Source organism: Typha angustifolia, chromosome 9 (assembly GCF_048772165.1).
Source record: "Typha angustifolia cultivar Huaian chromosome 9, ASM4877216v1, whole genome shotgun sequence".
Classification (NCBI taxonomy): Eukaryota; Viridiplantae; Streptophyta; class Magnoliopsida; order Poales; family Typhaceae; genus Typha; species Typha angustifolia.
In genome coordinates, this window is record NC_133247.1 from 10415331 (window position 1) to 10435503 (window position 20173).

At 36.5% G+C, this 20173-nt stretch overlaps 1 protein-coding gene across 1 annotated transcript; it reads left to right on the plus strand.

Annotated features, from left to right (window-relative positions):
* The first annotated feature begins 375 nt into the window (after positions 1-375).
* Positions 376-19218, plus strand: LOC140766698 (alanine--tRNA ligase). The gene is made up of 22 exons (XM_073106250.1): positions 376-909; positions 1616-1756; positions 2556-2702; positions 2812-2964; positions 3134-3263; positions 4832-4928; positions 6057-6177; positions 7656-7715; positions 8644-8694; positions 8788-8883; positions 9946-10047; positions 12006-12128; positions 15023-15166; positions 15272-15343; positions 15430-15505; positions 15608-15750; positions 15859-15967; positions 16041-16228; positions 17774-17863; positions 18005-18187; positions 18655-18831; positions 18933-19218. Exons 1-22 carry the CDS (start codon positions 406-408, stop codon positions 19002-19004), a joined length of 2979 nt encoding a protein of 992 aa, XP_072962351.1. The 5' UTR covers positions 376-405; the 3' UTR covers positions 19005-19218.
* The last annotated feature ends 955 nt before the right edge of the window (positions 19219-20173 follow it).

The following is a 20173-nucleotide window of genomic DNA, read 5'->3' on the forward strand; positions in this document are numbered from 1 at the left end:
TAAAATGAAAGTTCTTAAATTATCTTTTTTCTATTAAAAAGATACATACTTAGAGATAAAATTTAAGGTGACTTGGCAATGAAAAATTGTTTTAAGGGATAAAATATCTTATATTTAAATTGGCAACACTTTCTAGCATAAAAAATAACCCTAATTAATTATCTTCTTCATCAAACCCTAATTAAATTGGCCACATGGATTAATCTAACCCTAGTTAAACCCACCTAATCCTCACGTGCATTTCGCGTGACCACTCTCCCTTGGCCTCATCCTCCTTGACCCTAATCCAATCTTGTACAAGAAGTGGTGGACGAATCAATCCCCTTCCCCCAAAAAACCGTTCCTTTTTTTTTTTTTTTTTTTCTCATTTCCAATATAAATACCTCTCAATGGCCTTCCCCTCACATGGTCCTCTTCGTCTTCCTCCCGCCGCTGCGTTCCCTCCTCTGTTCTAGGGTTAGGGCTAGGGTTTTGTCCACATCCGTCTCCTCTCTCTACGCGATGACCAGGGACTCCTCCTCCTCACCGGCGGCTGCGGCGGGGATGGAGTGGCCGGCGGAGAGGGTGCGGAGGACCTTCACCTCCTTCTTCGAGGAGAAAGGCCACGTGAACTGGACGTCGAGCCCTGTGGTCCCCCTCGATGACCCGACCCTCCTCTTCGCCAACGCCGGGATGAACCAATTCAAGCCGATCTTCCTTGGCACGGTGAACCCGGGCACGCCGCTCGGGCGGCTCTCGAGGGCTTGCAACACCCAGAAGTGCATCCGTGCGGGAGGAAAGCACAATGACCTTGACGACGTGGGGAAGGACACGTACCACCACACCTTCTTCGAAATGCTCGGGAATTGGTCGTTTGGGGATTACTTTAAGAAGGAGGCCATATCATGGGCGTGGGAGCTCCTCACCCAGGTCAGAATTGGATCTTGGTCGTGCCTGTTTATGGTTATATTTTTTTTAATGTTTGTCTTTATAAAAAGCGCAGCTTTTCTTTGCTGTTGAGTCGTTTACGTAAATTTTTCTTTTGTTTTCGAAAAGAGGTTAGCTTGAAATGAATCTGAATATCTGTCGATCTTTATTATATCTTCTTGCCGAAGGATTTTACACCAAGGACTCACTTCGTCAGATTGCTTACGTGATGTCAGAGTTACTATTTTTCGCAACTTCCTTAGAGCTATGTCGGTACTATCTCTGACAGTCTCATCGTAGTTATACACACCTTGGCCAAGTTTATGTCAGCAAAGCGCATTGCCTGATCCTCTAAATTGTGATTCCGCAGATCCATTAGTTGTATGTTGAATCAGTTCTTTGATTTTGCAAAGGTTGTTTAACGTACTATTACAGATGTCTATAAGAGGATAAAAAAAGAATTCATTTTCTTATGAAGGAAAAAGTTCAAAAAAGGAGATGGAAGAAGCCGTTGTGAGATTTAAATCATGAAAGATGTTTTCTTTGTCCTCTACAGTCTACACACTATTGTTTTCACCATTTGGAGAGTTACGCTGTCAAAATTAGGTTTCCTAAATGCCATTATTGTAGACCACAGTGTGGCTGAAATTAGGGTGTAGATTTTCTGCACAATTGGATGGCAATTGACAATAATTTATTTGCTCTGCAGGTGTATCAATTGCCAACAGATAGGATCTATGCCACCTACTTTGGTGGTGACGAGAAGTCTGGGCTGGCACCTGATAATGAAGCTAGAGAGATATGGTTAAAATTTTTGCCTCCTGGACGAGTGCTCCCATTTGGTTGCAAGGTAAGATTAAGATATATCCACATGTGTGCTCTTCAAGTATGACATCCAAAAGGGTGAAGGATATAGTTTTTTTCCTCAATTTTTAACTTGGTTTAAGTAATTATTTATCTGCTCATAGAACACCAGGAACTTCCGTTTGTAGGGGTGCTTGATTGTATATTTACAAATGGCAACATCTTTCTAAATGCTATAGGTTGACTTCACAAGGATAATTGGCCAGCCATATATTGTAACCTACGAAGCGATTATTTTAATACAAGATTTGCTAGATAAAAGAGATATGGAGGAAAACCTGGTTGTGATGATATAGGTAAGTTTCATTTATATTATAGGTCCACCACATTTTAACTACTCCTTAAGGTGCTAATTTGTTAGGGAAAAGGACTCCAATTATTGCAAAGGTGGTTAGGAATGAGCCCTAAGGGTAAGCGGTTTTGATATCACAGAGAATAAGTTCCTACTATTTTCGTGAGAAACACAAGTATCATAGATAAGGAGCAGAATCTATTATGTATCTTCCCCTGGGTACTACAGTTGGTTGCATAAGGCATTTTTTTTTAAATTTATTCTCTTTTGATGGCTTGCCTATGTGTCATGATTTTTCCTCCCTATGGTGATGCATGGTTGTTTTCTTAGCTATTTTTAGAGGATTTCTGTTTCTCTCTCTTTTATTTTTGCATCATACCTTGTTTTTTCTTGATCATATTCTGCTAGGCATACTATGTGAAAAGGGATAAGCACACGTCTTTGTATCCTTTTATGCTGATTATCTTTATTTCAATTTTTAAACATTGAACAGGACAACTTCTGGGAGATGGGTGATACTGGCCCTTGTGGGCCATGCACTGAAATTCATTTTGACCGCCTTGGCAACCGAGATGCTGCTTCTTTGGTCAATAATGATGATCCCACATGCATCGAGATTTGGAATCTTGTGTTTATTCAGGTTTGATATTTGGAGGTCTATTGTTGGTTTTGTGTTTTGATGGTTGTTGCACCATTCTTTATACTTTTGGCATGATAAGCATGTTATATGACATTTTGACTTTGTCCAGTTCAATCGTGAAGCTGATGGGAGTCTCAGGCCTTTGCCTGCAAAGCATGTTGACACAGGCATGGGATTTGAACGCTTGACATCAATCCTCCAAAAGAAAATGAGCAATTATGACACTGATGTATTTATGCCCATATTTGATGCAATCCAGCAAGTATGTTTAGAATTTTCTCAGCCTCTGTTGATTTACTCTATTTAGTAATTTACTATGTTATGAACAACTGAACATGTCCTCTTTTTTCTCTGTGTCTGCTACTCTGCTTATGAATGTTTGTGATTGTATGTTCCTTGAATTAACTTTTTCACCATTTATGTGAGCAAAGGCAACAGGGGCTCGGCCATATGCTGGGAAAGTTGGTTTGGATGATGCTGACAAAATTGATATGGCTTACAGAGTTGTTGCGGATCATATAAGAACCCTTTCTTTTGCTATTGCTGATGGTTCCCGTCCTGGTATGCATTCAGATTTGCTTCTACCGCATCTGCTCACAGTTCCAGTTCTTTGTTGAATTGTGATCTATACGTGTTTCTCTGTATCCTTCGACCTTTACTTGAATCCTCCTATGCACATTTGCAAAATATTAGGTTGTAGCAGATTTAAGTTAGAAGATCAACTTAATGAGGCAATGATCTAAAGTAAAAGCATGCAGTTTGACTCTAGTGTAGCTCTTCAATTCTACCTCACACTGGGTTTATCTTGTGCCTTATCTGGGATGAAAAATTAATGAAGAATAACAAAGAGTAGAAAGTAGGGAAGAAAAGTGGCTGTATGATTTCTGTACTTTGTTTAGTGTTGTTAATGGTTGTCAACTACTTCATTTCCTGAACCTTGTTGGATTTTAAACTAGAAACAATTTTCGTCATTGATTTCGTAAGTAATAATAATAATAATATTGCCATGTCTAATATATAAACTATAAAGTGCTGATCTCAGTGACTTATAAAAGTGTAAAGTTTTGCCATTTTACCAGCCAATTAGTTGTCCTGTGAAGATGGCTTGCAATTTTAGGTTTTCATCTGTGAGTCTTCATACTTTTCGTTTACAAATTATGGGCCCCAGGATATAGGTTTGTTCTTTGGAAGGTAACCACAACGACAGGTTTCAAAGCAACACATGTAATGACATAAAGTAAGCTAGTAAATATGCTGTTTGCATTGAAAAGTTAATCACATGGAACATAAAGATAAAAACCTTTTCTTGCTTCATTATGGTCCGTAAATCAAAGTTATGAATTGCCAAGTACCATAAACATGAGAAGGAAGCATCTAAACATGTTTTAAGCTTTCATTCGCTAGAGTAAGTAATCGTACATAAGCCGCTGATTATGAAGAAATTGTGTCACTTTTATCTTAGTTGCACGTGGATCCTTCTATTGAGTTCATAGAGTGCTTAGAGAGGTATCGTGAGTCTATTTTAACAGAACACCTATGGCTTTGCAATCCCTATATAAAAATCAAGAAAATAGGGGTCCCTTACTTTCATGGGTTAACTTATCTGCAATTGTACCCTATGTCCTATAGTCTAAACTAAGGTTTTTGAGTGCCGTTGGCACAGGATGTGCCAACAGTTTGTTGTAATGGCACCCTGCTGACACATGTTGCACAGCATCATTTGGACCGGGCCTTCTGTTCCTTCTTGTCTCCCAGTTCATTATAGAACTGGAAAAGTTTGATGACAGAGAAAAAATTGGATTTAAAGCCTTTCATCTGTTCATTTCTGTTGATCACATTCCTTTTCTCAGAAATGATTAATGCCATTAAATTGGAGTTAGGAAAATGAATTACTGCTGCTCAGGATGCCAAAATTCTAACTTAATCATTATGGATATCTAGGTTACGTTTTGTGGTAACTTAATCATTAAGTTAATATTACTATCCTAACTTTGTGAAAATGTTTGTATTGTTCTCAATTTCTTTTTGTATGATCAAATCTACTGTTAATAATCTCTCTTGCATCTCTTGATGTAACATAAACCTTCCAAATTATTGAATTCTAATCTGCCTGTATTATATATGTTCAGGTAATGAGGGAAGGGAGTATGTTCTAAGGCGTGTTCTTCGACGAGCTGTTCGTTATGGTAGAGAAGTTCTAAAAGCACAAGAGGGTTTTTTCAGTGGGTAAGATCAACTACTCTGATGCTGTGGTTCTTAATTATTTTATAATTTTCACTATGTTTCTTCGGCAAATTTGTACATAGATATTGGGACATTCGATTTCCATTTGGTTCATACAAGATGGCTTAATTTTCCTTGAAGGACGTAGGGAACTGGACATAATAAGAATAGGATTGTTTGCCTACTTTACTTGGAGTTGCAACATTTATAATTTCTGCATGCCAAGAAATGTTAATGAGTTCTAGGTTTGGTGAATAGATGGAGAGACAAGTAAGGAGGCAACATAATTGGGAGTTGTAAATAGCCATGTTCGCTTGAGTAAATATAGAAAGGTGTGAATGCATGTTTGTGCACATCTATCTACATGGATCATGGCTATTTTGGTTATGAATAAGATTGCCCAAGTATCTGTGTGCATGCATGTTCACATACTTGCGTGCCTACAAAGAAAAAACTAATCTTGGATCCAGAATGAGGTGCTTTATTATGAGACAATATAAGAAGTATACATATCTGTTTCATAGGACTTTTGTGCACATACCTTATGTTTATTGTGGATCCTGAAACCAACTTGGTTAAGGGTCAGCCTGATACTGATAAAATTATGATGCCTTGGAAGTTGGTATTGGTTAGTATATTGTAGGGAATTGAGGGATCACTAGTTTTGGTATAAATATAATGTAGACGGCATGAATGGCCGTGCCGGCGGCGTATTGGCATGTGGCATGAGGGGTGCCGCACGGCACCTCTCCTAATAGCTTCGTCGCTCGCCATCGACCTCATCGTTAAGCTACTCGTCGCCTGAGCTTTGTTGACCGGATACGGATCCGCAACTTAAGTTTTTAAAGCCCCCCTCTCTCTCTCTCGGGCTAGGGCATCCAATGAAGCTCGAGCAGTCTCTTATCTTTTTCTCTCCTCTTATGGCACGGTTGGCACGTGCCGTACTGTGCTGTGCCGACCAGTGGTCGGCACGGTCCGTGCCTGTGGCACGACCATCGTTGGTAGACGGTGCTAATTAGTTCTTTTTACATGTTGACTGCTCGTGTGCATTTCTTTATATCTCTGCACATGTATAGGATATTTATTTCTTGTATTGAGACTAATCTCATGATTATGATTGTTGATATCTAGTCTTGTAGGTATTGTAGTTGAAGTGATGGGTGATGTATTTACGGAGCTTAAGCAACATGAGTCTAAGATTAAGGATATTATTGCAGAGGAAGAAGCAAGTTTTGGAAGGACATTAGTAAAGGTAATATTGATTGTTATTCCTAAAAGAGGAAATTGGATGCTTGGTTTTCGGTCGATTCCTATTGAGCATCTTTTGTCCCCATGATCAACCTCTATATGCATATCATATACGTCTATTGTGTTAGAAAACAGTTTGGCTATCTGTACTTGTTCTTGTTTTGATCTTGTTTTTTTAAAAAAAAAAACTGGATATCATTCTTTTTATATATATATTTTATTTAAGCACATAAACTGCATTATTCAAATGTGGAAGTATATGACTTACAGTAGACAAGTGGTGGGCATGCACAATGCATGCATGTTAAAGGTTTTTGTTCCTTTTCTCACAATGATATAGTCTTATAGAATGCGGGATGTAACTCCCTAATAAATTGATTGTATTCTTTTTTCATTTTTTGGAGAAAAGAAAACACACATATATGAAGTTTATTATTTCGGGAGGAAGAGGATATAGGGGGTGCTGGGTGGCTATATCATGCATAAGCTTTTTTTAAATATTTGGGAGTAGATGCTTGCTGCTGCCTTACCCTTTTTCCATTAGTTCTGAAGCCTCAATGATCCTCCTCTTCTCATCCTGCTGCTTCCGCTTCCGCTTACACCATCACCTCTTCTGCTGTGCCTTTAAAGCCGCCTCCAACCATACCCTCTATCATGCCACTACTGCCTCCAAGTCCACTATCATTTGACCACCTTCTCTTATCACCTAACTATTCTTGCCAATCATTTGCGGCTTGCTAAGGCAGCTACTCCTTTGGTGCCTCATAGCTACCATAAAGAAGTTCCTGCCTCTTTCTGCCTCCCTCTCCCTGCCTCACCAACCCTCACTGCTCTTATAGGATCTGTGACAGTGCACAGCCACATTCATCTTTTCAAGGCAATTTTTTCAAGGATCACCTTTTCTGCTCTTTAAATCTTGATGCCTCTACTCCCTCGTCTCCCTTCGCCACTCCTTCGCCATCTTAGTCCTCCTCGTCTTCTGTCCTATTAGTTCTGCTGATCTAACTGCCTGCCTTTTCTCATATTCTATGCCTTCCCTGACCTTTCCGTTACATGCCTGCTATCCAACAGACTCTGGGACACCTTGATGCCCATAGAGGAGGAGGAATAGTTAATATGCTTGTGCAAGTGCATGAATGCTTGAAATATTACTCTCATCTGAAAACAAGAAGATAATGCCCGGAAATTTTTCATTTCGGAACTCTTCATGTGAATGTTAATTATGGACAAAAGTTGGCATTCGACAAGTTACAAAGAAACTCTTTTATTGAAGGAACTTAAAGCTCCAATTATTGAAGTTCACTTAGATACTCATGGATGCAAACAAGCATGGAGGACATAGCAAGCATATGCATTCTAAAAGCCTTCTTTTACTTTGATGTACTACTAGTTCTGATCTGGAGGTTGCTGATGTAAAATATCATGATGTTGTTTACTTGTTTTCTGGTGTGAATTTTTCTTGATTAGATCTTTTAATTTCAGGGGATTGAGAAGTTTAAAAAGGCTGCACAGGATGTTCAGGGGAACAAACTGAGTGGAAAGGTTAGTGTTCTAGTTGCTTTGTTTCTGTAGTCCTATTTTTCTGTTTATCTGCATTTTCCATTATGCTTATGCTGCATCACTTTCTACTAGCTTATTTACAAAGCAGACTGGATTGGCTACAGCTAGTGTGGCAGACTAGAATTAGCATGCCTTATTTATATATTTTCTCTTAAATTTGTTCAAAGTTATGCCACATTTATTTGCTTTATATGCTGATTGTTACCTTATTCACAAAACAGATTATTGGTTGTATGCAGTGTGCTATGTTATATTTATATGTATAATTTGGTTCAGTTTTTTGTCTTTTCTTTTGGAGTTGGTTTAGTTCTTCTCTGCTTCTGTCAGTAGAATGGAGTTTGCTTCTATTTCATGTTATGAATTTATGCTTTCCAAATAGTGCCTGCATTGGAGTCACATTGTTATGCAGTCAGGCTTCTCAAATAGTAATTCTGTCATATCATATTAGTATGCAGTCAGTGGATTTACTTATTTTCTTTTATTGTAAAGTATGCTTATAATTAGTATGAGGTTGTGCTGTCATTCAATCCACATTTTAGCCTTCTCATTTGCACATTTTGCCATATAATGATTGGACAATTGTCGATCCGCTAGCCACTTTTGAGTTTTGACTTGTAAGTTGATATCTATATTCTTTTTATGTTTTCTAATAGGGCTCATTGATCTCTATTTTTCTTGTTAATTTTGAACCCCGCTTTATCTTTATTCAGTTTTAGAGGATTGTTGTTATAAAACAAAGTCATAACTGAGTAGTGCATCAGGATGTTTGTTATCTTCTTTGTTCCTTGTAGTTCTCTTTTTTCCCCCCTTTCCTAATTGGTTTTGGATAAGCTCATATTTTTAGTTCTCTGTCTGAATCTACAGCTACTGTTTTATAATACTTGATAGTTGTGTCCTTGCCTCATTGCAGGATGCATTTGTTCTATGGGATACCTATGGTTTTCCAATGGATTTAACTCAGGTATGTGTGAATTTATCTGCTTGCTTTATATTAATTATTTTCTTAACAATAGAAACTCTTTTTTTTTTTTTTAAACTTTATTTCTCTCCTCAGCTAATGGCAGAAGAAAGAGGACTGATGGTTGATGTGGAAGGTTTTAATGCTGCTATGGAAGAAGCGAGACAGAAGGCTAGAAGTGCTCGGAATAAGGTTTTTTTAATCTTTGCCTCATGTTTAACATCGGTTCATTAATGTTGTAGTCATTATTTTGCCCTTTCTTCCCCTTTCATCACTCTAGACACTTGCTCTTTAATGGAGACATCTCTGCAAGTTAGTAGTTTGATTAGATGCTTGTGGATATAGAAAGTTAGAAACATTATTAATTGCCTTTTCTCAATATAGGTGACTACTGATTTTGGAATGCATTGGAGAAAGAAAAACTGATGCCAGATTGATGCACAATAGTGTTAAATTTTAGTTTAAAAGTTCACAGTATTTTGGCTGATTAGATAATGAATAAAATTCTGTAAGTTAGTAGGGGATAAAAATTGTTTCTACGCTGAATCAATGATGGAGTGTTCTGAAACTTTTTTGTATGAATATGTACAAAGATACATTATTCCTTCATTTACTTTCATGTATATGAGACCAGATATGTGGAAGTTCTACAGGGGAAATTCTTAAAACAAAAAATTCACTATATGTTCCTTTGATGGTGAATAATGATATCTTTTATTTTGTAGGTGAAATAACTTGTTACTGGTGATTCCTGTCGAGTACTCTGGTCATAAAAAATGTAACAGAACCTTAGATTTATTAGAAGGGAGAAAAATGTAGAAGCTATATTACAGTCCATAATGTTCGATAAGAACATAGCTGGTGAAAACTTGGTTGGAGGCATTTGTCAATTTGATTCCTTCATGACTTGATTCAGATTTAATTTTGCTTTAATCTTCCTTCAGCTTTTATTTTGAATGCTAGGTCCAATTTATGCACTTTTCCTTTATTTTCATCTCAAATATTACATCCTTTCAATTGTACTAGTAAATTTCTTCAGCAAGTACAGCTTGATGCTTCTTTCATAATCACTCATCTGTAGCACATACTCCATTTGAATGTTGTCAACCATGATTTTTTGCTTAATAGGTTTTACTCCATTTAATAGTAAGTCTTTTAACTACATAGATTATTATTAAGTACGTGATGCTGCTGCGAATGTCTTCATGGCCTTATTATTGTATATTTACCACGTTCTTGTATAACTATATGCAGGCAGTTGGGGACTCCATTGTTATGGATGCTGAAGCTACATCAGAATTGCATAAGAATGGGGTAGCAACCACAGATGATAGTTACAAGTTTGTGTGGCACAAGGTTAGGTCACTGAAACTTCATAGCTATATTTTTTAGATCAATAATTGAGGCAACTACAAATTGATTTCGTGATATAAAAAGCAATGATGGTTGTGCCAGCGGAGTACCGGTGCGTGGCACGAGGGGTGCTGCATGGCACCCCTCCTCTTGTGATGAGAGTGTCGTCGCTGTCGTACTCCTCTCCATGGCAGAGAGCATCATTGCGAAGTCGTCGTCGCCCTTGTCATCGCTCCTCTCCATCATTCGCATGCCCTAGGTGAGAATGAAGAAGACAATGGCAAGGTTGTAATTAAAAGGATCCACGAACGGATCTAACTTAAGTAGTGGATCTCTTAACTTAAGGCACACAAATAATGGAGAGGTGTGGCGACGAGTGCAACGACAAGGGCGACAATGGCAAGGGTGGAGGCGATGGCACGGTTGCAATCTCTTTGTCCTCTTTTTATCTCCATCTCTTGCGTGGGGTTAGTGGTAGAGCGGGCCATGACGGCCGGTGCTGTGCTTGGCATGACACATGCCTACGGCACGGCCATTATTGATAGAAAGATATAATATGATATATGATAAAAAGTAGGTCAAAGTTGAAAATTTAATGACAATTGATTTGCATGCAATTATATCTTAAGGGACATAATCAGTGTTACTCATTAGTAAAGTATCAAGTATTCATTAGTATATTTCAGGTATTGTCCATTGGTCTTCTTGTCCATATCTTGATAGGAGTAGGATCCTTCATACTAAGTGATTTTGACCATAAGGAAACAAGGAAAAGAAAAGTACTGGCTTCTTAGATCTTCACCACATGGGTCGTATATGAATTTTATTTGGGCTCCAGCTATGTTTCCATTTTATACTTCGATAAAGGTAAAACAACGTTCCTGGTTTGGAACGACTTTCATAGTATCACTATGGATGTACTATAGCGTAGCTTGTGAATCCAGCTTTCTAGGGAAATAAATGTGTCAAAGTTTCTTCCAGTTTGGCCCAGAATTAGTTATTCTTTTGAGATCCATCATTGTTTCTATCCTAGCACTTGCTTTATCAGTCTGCTTCACCTCCCCCTTTAGCAATATGATTTGATTTATACACATTACAGTTCCAGATCAAGGTAAGGTTTTTTTGGTTTAGTTGAGCTTTAAGCTATTTTAGGTCCTGAAGAAGGGTCTCCATAGATGTGGTAAAAGTTGGCTTTGATGTCAACAGGGAAGTTATATTCTTTTGTAGCATACGTGGTTCTTGGTTCATATTAATGTTCCAGGAAATGGAGGGCATGACCTTCTGCATGTTGAGCATCTGCTAGATAATTAGATTGGAAACATTTAAAATTTCTGGTATGATCAGCTAGGGTTGGTCTGAACTTTGAATTCCATTACATCTTCGGTAATAAAATAAATGAACTTACATTTATATCAGGGTTCTTGAATTTTTTTTTTCTTTTGCTTATTTTTTTCAATGTCATATCATGCTTTGCATATTACTGTAAATCATTTTTATTGTTTTATCTCATTTTTTAGGAGAGATATAATTGGTGAAGGTCATGTTCAGTTTTGTATTGTACTTGTCTTTGCTGCTTAGCAAGTGTATGTGTCCTTATTCAGATGAATTTTCTTATTTGTTAATCTGCAACAAGTTTTCCATCTATGGTATGGCACGTGTGCATCATCATGTGACAGTGCTGACATTTTTTTTTTCTATTAAAGATTTATAACTGATTTTTCTCTCCTTGTGACATTTTTCTGCTTTGGTCATATCTTTGGGTGGAGCTGACATTTTACATTTTCTTAGTAAACTTATAATTGTAAATGCCATTTTTATGTGATCCGCCTCATCAGATCTCCAATTATATGATCTCTGTCTTTTCCTAAGTAGGCTTGATGCTTTGAAATGTTTTATCTGCACAGAACTGTGTAACTACTGAACAATGTCAAGTTTTTAATTTTTTTTATGGCTTTCTGTAGGATCATGAAAGTGTAATTAAAGCTATATACACTGGCTCAGAGTTTCTAGAGGCTGTTTGTTCTGAAGCTGAAATTGGTCTTGTGTTGGAGAGCACTAGTTTCTATGCTGAGCAAGGTGGTCAGGTACTAGCGTACTGCACTTTTGTTTGGCTAACTTTAACATGATTAGCTCAGAAAAAATGCCTTTTGCTTCCTTGTGCTTTCAGCTTACATCAAGTTTGGGTATCTGATATAATATGCAACTATGGAGGCCTATATGCCTATCATCTTACTACCTGCATTTTGTTACTTAGGGCTCCTCGCATAGTGTGTTTATGTTTGACGAAATCTTCTCAAACATCATAATTATTCTGCGAAGCCAAATGGTTGCATTATTCTGCTAAGCAGTAACAGCCACCACTATTCATGTGCTGTGAGTAGGGGTGAAAACGGATCAGATACGGATCGGATAGTGCTCAACGCATATCTGGATCCATATTTTTAGTCCGGATACGGATATTGGACGGATAGCAAAATTTAAAACTATATCCTAAATAAATGAATACGGATAATTTTCGGATAGAGGATCGGATCTTAAACGGATATTGATTGAATTTAAAATAATTATAATATTTTATTTAGATATAATTAACATAAAATTATTAAAAGTTTTACAATAAATAATTTTTTTGTATGTCAAATATATGAAATTAGAGAAATTAATCTCTATAAATAATATATAACGTATTATTAGTAACAATATTAATATTTACTATTTAAATAAGCAAACTAAAAACTGTAAATCATTTAAAAAAATATGCGGGTAAACGGATATTTGATATCCGTATTTGAATCCGAAAAATATATCCGACCTGTATCCGAGTTTTTTTTCAAAAATTCTATCCATATCCGAATCCGTATCCGAATCGGATAAAATTTTTTTATCCGAATCCGACCTGAGTCGGGTCGGATAGCAGGTCGGGTCGGATAGCAGGTCGGGTCGGAGTTAATTCGACCCGTTTTCACCCCTAGCCGTGAGCTAGAAGACAGTCATTCCTATCAAGGTTCTAATTATTGTTGTTGGTATTGGCCGTCAAAATAAACTGTACGTATTAGCTGTGTTGGTAGCATCGATAGTTTCGGTCGCTATGTTAACCTTGATTTAATACTATATTTTAGTTACTTGAATTTTAAATAATGATATAAAGTCTAGGAAAATCTGAGAAAAAGTGACGGTATATTAGAAATTTTTTTATTGCTCACATAAGATGGTAGTAACATAATATTAAGAGTGAAAAATGCCAAACTTTGAGTGGATCCATTAAATACTTGTTCTCATTGCCGTTATCTCCTTTCCCTGTGATAAGAGTCATAGAGGCAAGCTACCATCTATTCTACAGAGGTGTCCGGAAGCCGCCTTTTGGGTTGGTGAGCATGTAGTGGTAAAAGAAAAAGGAAAAAAGAGTGAGGGGAAATAAGGTAACAAGAAGGAAAGGAGAGATAATATTGGGAGCTTACCTCATTGAAGAAAACTTTGCTGGAGCTGCCTTGGATCAGTTGAATCTACCATAGATCATCGTAGAGCTGCCTTGGATTGGTTTAATCTTTCATGGATCATTGGAAAGGAGAAGCACGCACAGAGCGAGATGATAAAATGTAAAATGAGGCACTTGAGACATCAATTTTATTGATGTCCCAGGACAGATTGAAGTCTGATCCAACTTATGATCCAACAAATATCCAACTCATGTGAAGAAAAACTCAAAATTTTGTGCCTACCTATTGGCTCTCGTATCAGCCGAAATGGCTGATTTGGGCTTGATTTCAGCCTCCATCCCGGATTGGCAATGGGAGGTATTTTTAAGGGTTTTTTTTTGGCATGTATACTCTTTGAAAATGTCCTATTTCTGTGTATACCCCTCAAGAATTGATATTTGCATGTATATTTCTCAGAACACTAGTTTGTTTTTGCATGAATACCTTATAAACTCTTGTTTTTTTGCATGTATACCCCTCAAACCAAACTAATCATTAGAAGTTCATCTATTTAAATGTAAAAAGACAGAAATATCCTTATTCATTGAATATATTCCTTTCAGTTAATTGTATTATGTCATTTATCAGTTAAATTACTAAGATTTTATAGGGTACACATGTCAATATGCTAATTTTTTCACTTATAGTTCTCAAAAAATAATTTGAAGGGATCCACACAAAAACCATGGATTTTGTAGGGTATACATGTAGATATGAAATTTAGAAGGGATACATGCAAATAAAGAACTTTGGAGAGGTATACATATGACGTATACATATTAGAAACCCTATTTTAAACCAAATCCTGTTAGATGGCGAAAATTGTGTTCCACTTTAAAAATATACTAGGTTAATTGTGTGATTCTCCTTTCAAGATATCTTGAGCAATTTCATTCAATACACAGAGTGGGACACAATATGATGGAGATTCAGATGATGAATTGATCTCATTGGATCATACGATGAAAATTCAGATGATATGATGGCATCAAACTATTCAGTTTTTTTTTAACCCCTGAAGAGGCATTTAATATCAAAATCTCAAAATGATTAGTTTTTAAGCACTATAGTGCTACTTCCACTCTTGAACCCAATGTTGTGCAACTACATATTTATATAGTACCTCCTCCATCTCAGCATTCTTTATCTCATTATTTAGACACTTTGTTCAATCCTTTTCTTCTTCTTATTATCCTAAGATGTTCTTTAACCTTTTCGCAATCTCAATTCTTATAATGTAAATCATAGATAGCTCTTTGTTTTCTGTGGGGATAAAGTGGTACACAATAATATATTCTTTGGGTTCTGCAGTTCTTCATTTAAATCTATTTATGACTCTGTAGATAACATTAACCTTTACTTGACTTTGATTGTTGCAACATTCATGATATATACGTTAACTGCTGATAACCTACTTGCGTGTTTATTTTAACTGTTGGCTTCACAAATTATACATAACATATTCTCAGTTCATGTGCCTCACTCGAACTTGTTGCCTTCAGATAAACGATACTGGTTGTATTGAAGGAACTTTCGGATCATTTCAAGTGAACAATGTACAGATATATGGCGGATTTGTCCTTCACATTGGTTCTCTCTCTGCAGGATCCAGCGTATTGTCAACTGGTGATAAAGCCATCTGCAAGGTTAAATTATGGAAATATTAAATCTTCTGGTCTATTTAATTCTTCACGATATAGTTGATATTTCGGTTCTTAAAAGGTTGTCTACATTCTTGTTCACATTAATAGGTTGACTATGATCGCCGTACCCTAATTGCTCCAAACCACACATGTACACACATGCTCAATTTTGCCCTCAGGGTATGGAGATGCTTGACTTTTATATTATCAGGTTGGAATGTCATTATTTGCTTATTATATCTTGCTGTTGCTGAAAATGAATGCAGGAAGTACTTGGTGATCATATTGATCAGAAGGGTTCCATTGTTCTCCCTGAGAAGTTGCGGTTTGATTTCTCCCATGGTAATATATAGGCTTTACAATCACCTTATTCAAGGGCACCAGAATCATTTTATTGAAGGGCTGTAGAGACTTTTTTCTGACGCACTTGTATTATCTTAACAGGAAAACCTGTTCATCCTGAAGACCTGAGGAAAATTGAGTCGATTGTGAATCAACAGATTAAAGATGAATTGGATGTCTATGCAAGTGAAGCTACTCTAGTGGCTGCTAAACGTATAGCTGGATTAAGAGCAGTCTTTGGAGAAGTAAAATTCGAACAGTTTTCACATCATAATGAAATCTTCACGTTATGCCAGAAATTCTGAGCATAACTTTTTTCACAATTTTGTTTCATGGATCTTTTTTTTTGATAGATATATCCTGACCCAGTTAGGGTCGTTTCTATCGGTCGTAAAGTGGAAGATCTTCTCGTGGATCCTGATAACAAAGAATGGTTATCCATATCGACAGAACTCTGTGGAGGTACATTGTAAAGTTATGCTGCGATAATCTATTGGTATGTCCTATTTGGTATAACTTAGTCTTCCTCTACCAGGCACTCATATATCGAATACTAAAGAGGCTAAAGCATTTGCCCTTCTATCTGAGGAGGGCATTGCTAAGGGTGTTAGAAGGATAACAGCTGTTACGACTGAATGTGCTTTCAAGGCCATGGAGTTGGCATCCTCTCTTGCTTCTGAAATTGATGATGCATCTAAGTTAGAAGGGAGCTTACTGGAGAAGGTACTGATAGTGTCATAGTATAGCTTAATGGAGCAAGTGCCATGAAATAGCTGGCTTAAATGATAGATAAATATTCATTTTCTCGATGAAATAATTTCTTCTCAGACCCTACAATCTTTTGAGAATGTTGATTTTTTGCGTCTAGCTAAAGTTTAAATTGGCAACTGGCAAGTCCATGACTGAGCATATGGAAAAGCCCAAGAGCCCTTTTTAATGATACTGTGAAGATAGGAGTGCTTGTGCTTTGTCTTTGTAAGAGTAGGCATTTAACCTTATTCTTGGGGCTCAAGCCTAACACAAGTCCATCTGAGTTTATTAATACCATCTACTTGTGCATTAGACTTGGATGGTGCTGTAACATATATGCATGAGTATGTTTTTCGTTCATTGGTATATGATGACATTTTTAGGAAGAGAAAATGATTGTTTAAGTAAATATGAAGTACTGGAGACAAGATAGATTATGTGGTAGGTACAACAGATGCATAGGCTTTTTGAATACATATATCTACTCTCAGACAGAAAAATTTCTAAGAATAATTATGCCTAATTGAGCCCCGAAAGTGTACACATTTTATCTCATGGAACAAATCTTCGGCTGGGGACACATATACCTCATTAGATTGGGGTCAGTTTGTTGCTAATATAGAGGGCTAAGAACTATGATCCTAGTAGGCATTTATTCAGCCCATTTGATATCTGGAGGTTATGCCATATGTTATAGAAAGTTTTGAAGGGAAAATTCACCATGACTTTAGTTTGTCTGTAAGTCAACTCATGCATATTTATCTTGCTTTTCTCAAGGTAACTTTTAGTTGTCACGAAAGGTGCACAAGTTATCAGCTGAGTCTTTCTTCACTTGTTATATATTCTCGCTTATACCCTTTAATTTACAGAAGGTAGAGCATATTGTAGATAATTTTATCTAGTTGATTGTTTGCCAATTATGTAAATTAAAACCATCTGATGGGGATATCCTTCTTGATCAATTGTGCATCATATATGCCACCTTCTTGTCTTTAAGGCTTAAGAGGGATTACAGAGGAAAAACAGAACTTAATCCTCTAGTTAAGATTAGGAGATTAACACATATATACTTCTAGATAGTGTGAACATTGCATGCCCCTTCTGTAGGCATTAAAGCCTAAATTTGATTTAACGTAGCTCGTGTTTTTAGTTAAAGCGTTGTAGAAGAAATGCGTAACTTGTTCTGTTATATGTTGTCAACAAACTAGCTCTTGTAAGAGTTTCTGGTGTATCTTACTCAACCAAAATTGGTTTGCAAATAAGTAAAATGTTGCTTCATTCGTTCACTTGTTTATGTGATGGTTTTGAAGATTTAGATGAGAATAGGGCACATTTCATTTATAATTAGCTCAGTCATTTGGGTTTCAAGTTATTCAAACATTATTAATTAGAGGTGCTGTTTATACTAGTTTATCTTTATATCATATTTACTCTTTAGAAGAACATCTTAATACCATGTTTGATTTTCTGAAATAATGATATTGTCTAATTTTCCCTTCTCTTTTTCTTCTTTATCAGAAAGTTGCTTCTCTAAAAAGTAAGTCAGATGCGGCAGCTATTCCAGCAGCATTAAAAGCTGATCTCAGAGCCAAGATCTCCCAACTTGAGGTTGTTAAACTTCTTCTTGGACCAGCAATTAAATGGCTAGATCATACATCCCATTAAAGGGGAACTCTTCCTGCTTAGTATCTCTTTTACTGCTAGCTATAGTGAATCTAAAAGTTTTGTAACTTTGTTGCACTATGTCAGGATCAACTCAGAAAGGCAAAAAAGAAGTTAGTTGAGGAAAATATCCAGAAAGCAATTAAGGCTGCAATACAGGTGGCAGAAGCTGCTGCATCTGAAGGAAAAGCTTTCTGTGTAAGCCGCGTAGATGTAGGCCTTGACACCACTGCGGTCCGAGAAGCAGTTCTGAAAGTCATGGAACAAAAGGTCATCAATTTCTTCCTTCTTTTTCTAATTTTTCCTAGGATATTTCTGTGGATGTGATATCATAGGTTCAAATAAATCTCCCAGACTTGTTTATTTGTAAGTCATGCAATACTTATTGAGTCATTTCATTTACTAGTACAACAGCAAGTAAAAGGCTAAAAGCATCACCCATCTAATTGAGAAAAGAACATTAGCATTAGCTACAATTAATTCTTAAGAGAGGAAATAACATTAGCATTAGCTGCAATTAATTCTTAAGAGGCTTGCCACCAGTAGTCACTGTGAATGCATTTCTTGAAATGTAAACTTTTCTGATGATTTTACCTGCCTTAAGCTTTTGACATGCAAACTGTGTTTCTGCATGCATTTTTTTTTTTCTCGTTCTTATGTTTAAATTTTGCTGCCTTAAGTCCTAACGACATTTAAATCTTTCTGTATCTCTGATACATATAATTGGTTCATTACAGGGTTTAGCTGTTATGGTATTCAGCGCGGATGACACATCAAACAAAGCTGTTGTATATGCTGGGGTTCCTACCAATGGATCGAAGGATGGGTTGGCAGTGTTAGAGTGGTTAACTGCTGCTATGGCACCCCTCAAAGGAAAAGGTGGTGGTGGGAAGAATGGCGTCGCCCAGGGCCAGGTAAGCTGTTTCATTTGTCGAGCAGTACCTGATGAGGAATTTTCGAGAATGTCATCTTGAAAGATCACTTACTAAATGAATGTATGTTGATGGAACTGCAGGGAAGTGATGCTTCTCGTGTCGAGGAAGCCATGGACATTGCGACGAAGTTTGCCTCATTGAAGCTGCAATGATATTTAGTACACTTCATGTACTTATTCTGAACAGATTTTCTTAATTTGTTCATTTGGTTGTTTGGCTGCATACCTAATGATCAAACCTAATCAAAAGCGTGGAAATTGATAATAGGGAGAATGCGTTCATTATGATGATGCAAGTGATTGGGAGCAACATCTATCTGTGTATTAACTATTCATTATTAGGAGAAAAGATCCACTGTTTGTCATTGATCTTAAGATCATTTGATGGCTCTCAAAAATCAAAAAACGAATCAATGAACGTTTCTTACATGTTAATCCAATCTTTCCAAATGTAATTGGTCGTTTGCTCAATTTCTGGCAAAATGTATACAGCTTCCATTCAAGTCCTTGATGATTCTTGTGGTTTAAATCTTACAGTGATGGGTAAAGGAAAAGAAAAGAATTTTGTTTTGATCGTCTGCCTTCTACCCCATCAATAATATTCTGCTTAGTTTCTTACACATTTATCTACTTGCAGTATCAATTTTGAATTAAAACAAAAGAGCATAATTAACTCCAGCTATCTTCCATGTACTCATAAAAATAAAATAAAATAATGCTTGCATAATTTATTGGGTAAATTATAAATTACCCCCTTGTAGTTATTTGTCTAAAATCAAACTACATCCCTAAGCTTTCACTTGACCATCCATACTTTATTTCTAAATAGAAGGTGGGAACAAAATTAATATCAACAAATGGGAAGTATAACCCAGCTACCTTCAAGTAGGGAAAGCAAAGGGAAGGTCTTCTAAATTCAGGGGTGGGTGGCTCAGTTGTATCATTTTGTTCCCCTCTAGTCTAAACTAATATTAAAAACTGAATTAACTGTTAATAATAGTGTCTTAGTCATCTGAAACCCATCTTTGTATATTTATCGTCTAAAATTTAATCGGTATTATTTAGATGTGCTCGAAAGCTTATATATCAACAAATTTTATTTATAATGAGTAAGTCTAAATTTGGATTTAAAGTGATACAAATAAAATTATAAGAGGGTGAAGTAAACTTAAGTCCAATCAGGGGTGAACTATAAAGAAATTATACTTTACCCTCTATGGTTTAGCTCAATTTATAACATTTTTTGTTTACTTTTAACGATTTAGACTAAAGTATAACCGTCTATCATATTCGACTAAATTATATGTTAAAAATAAAATTAT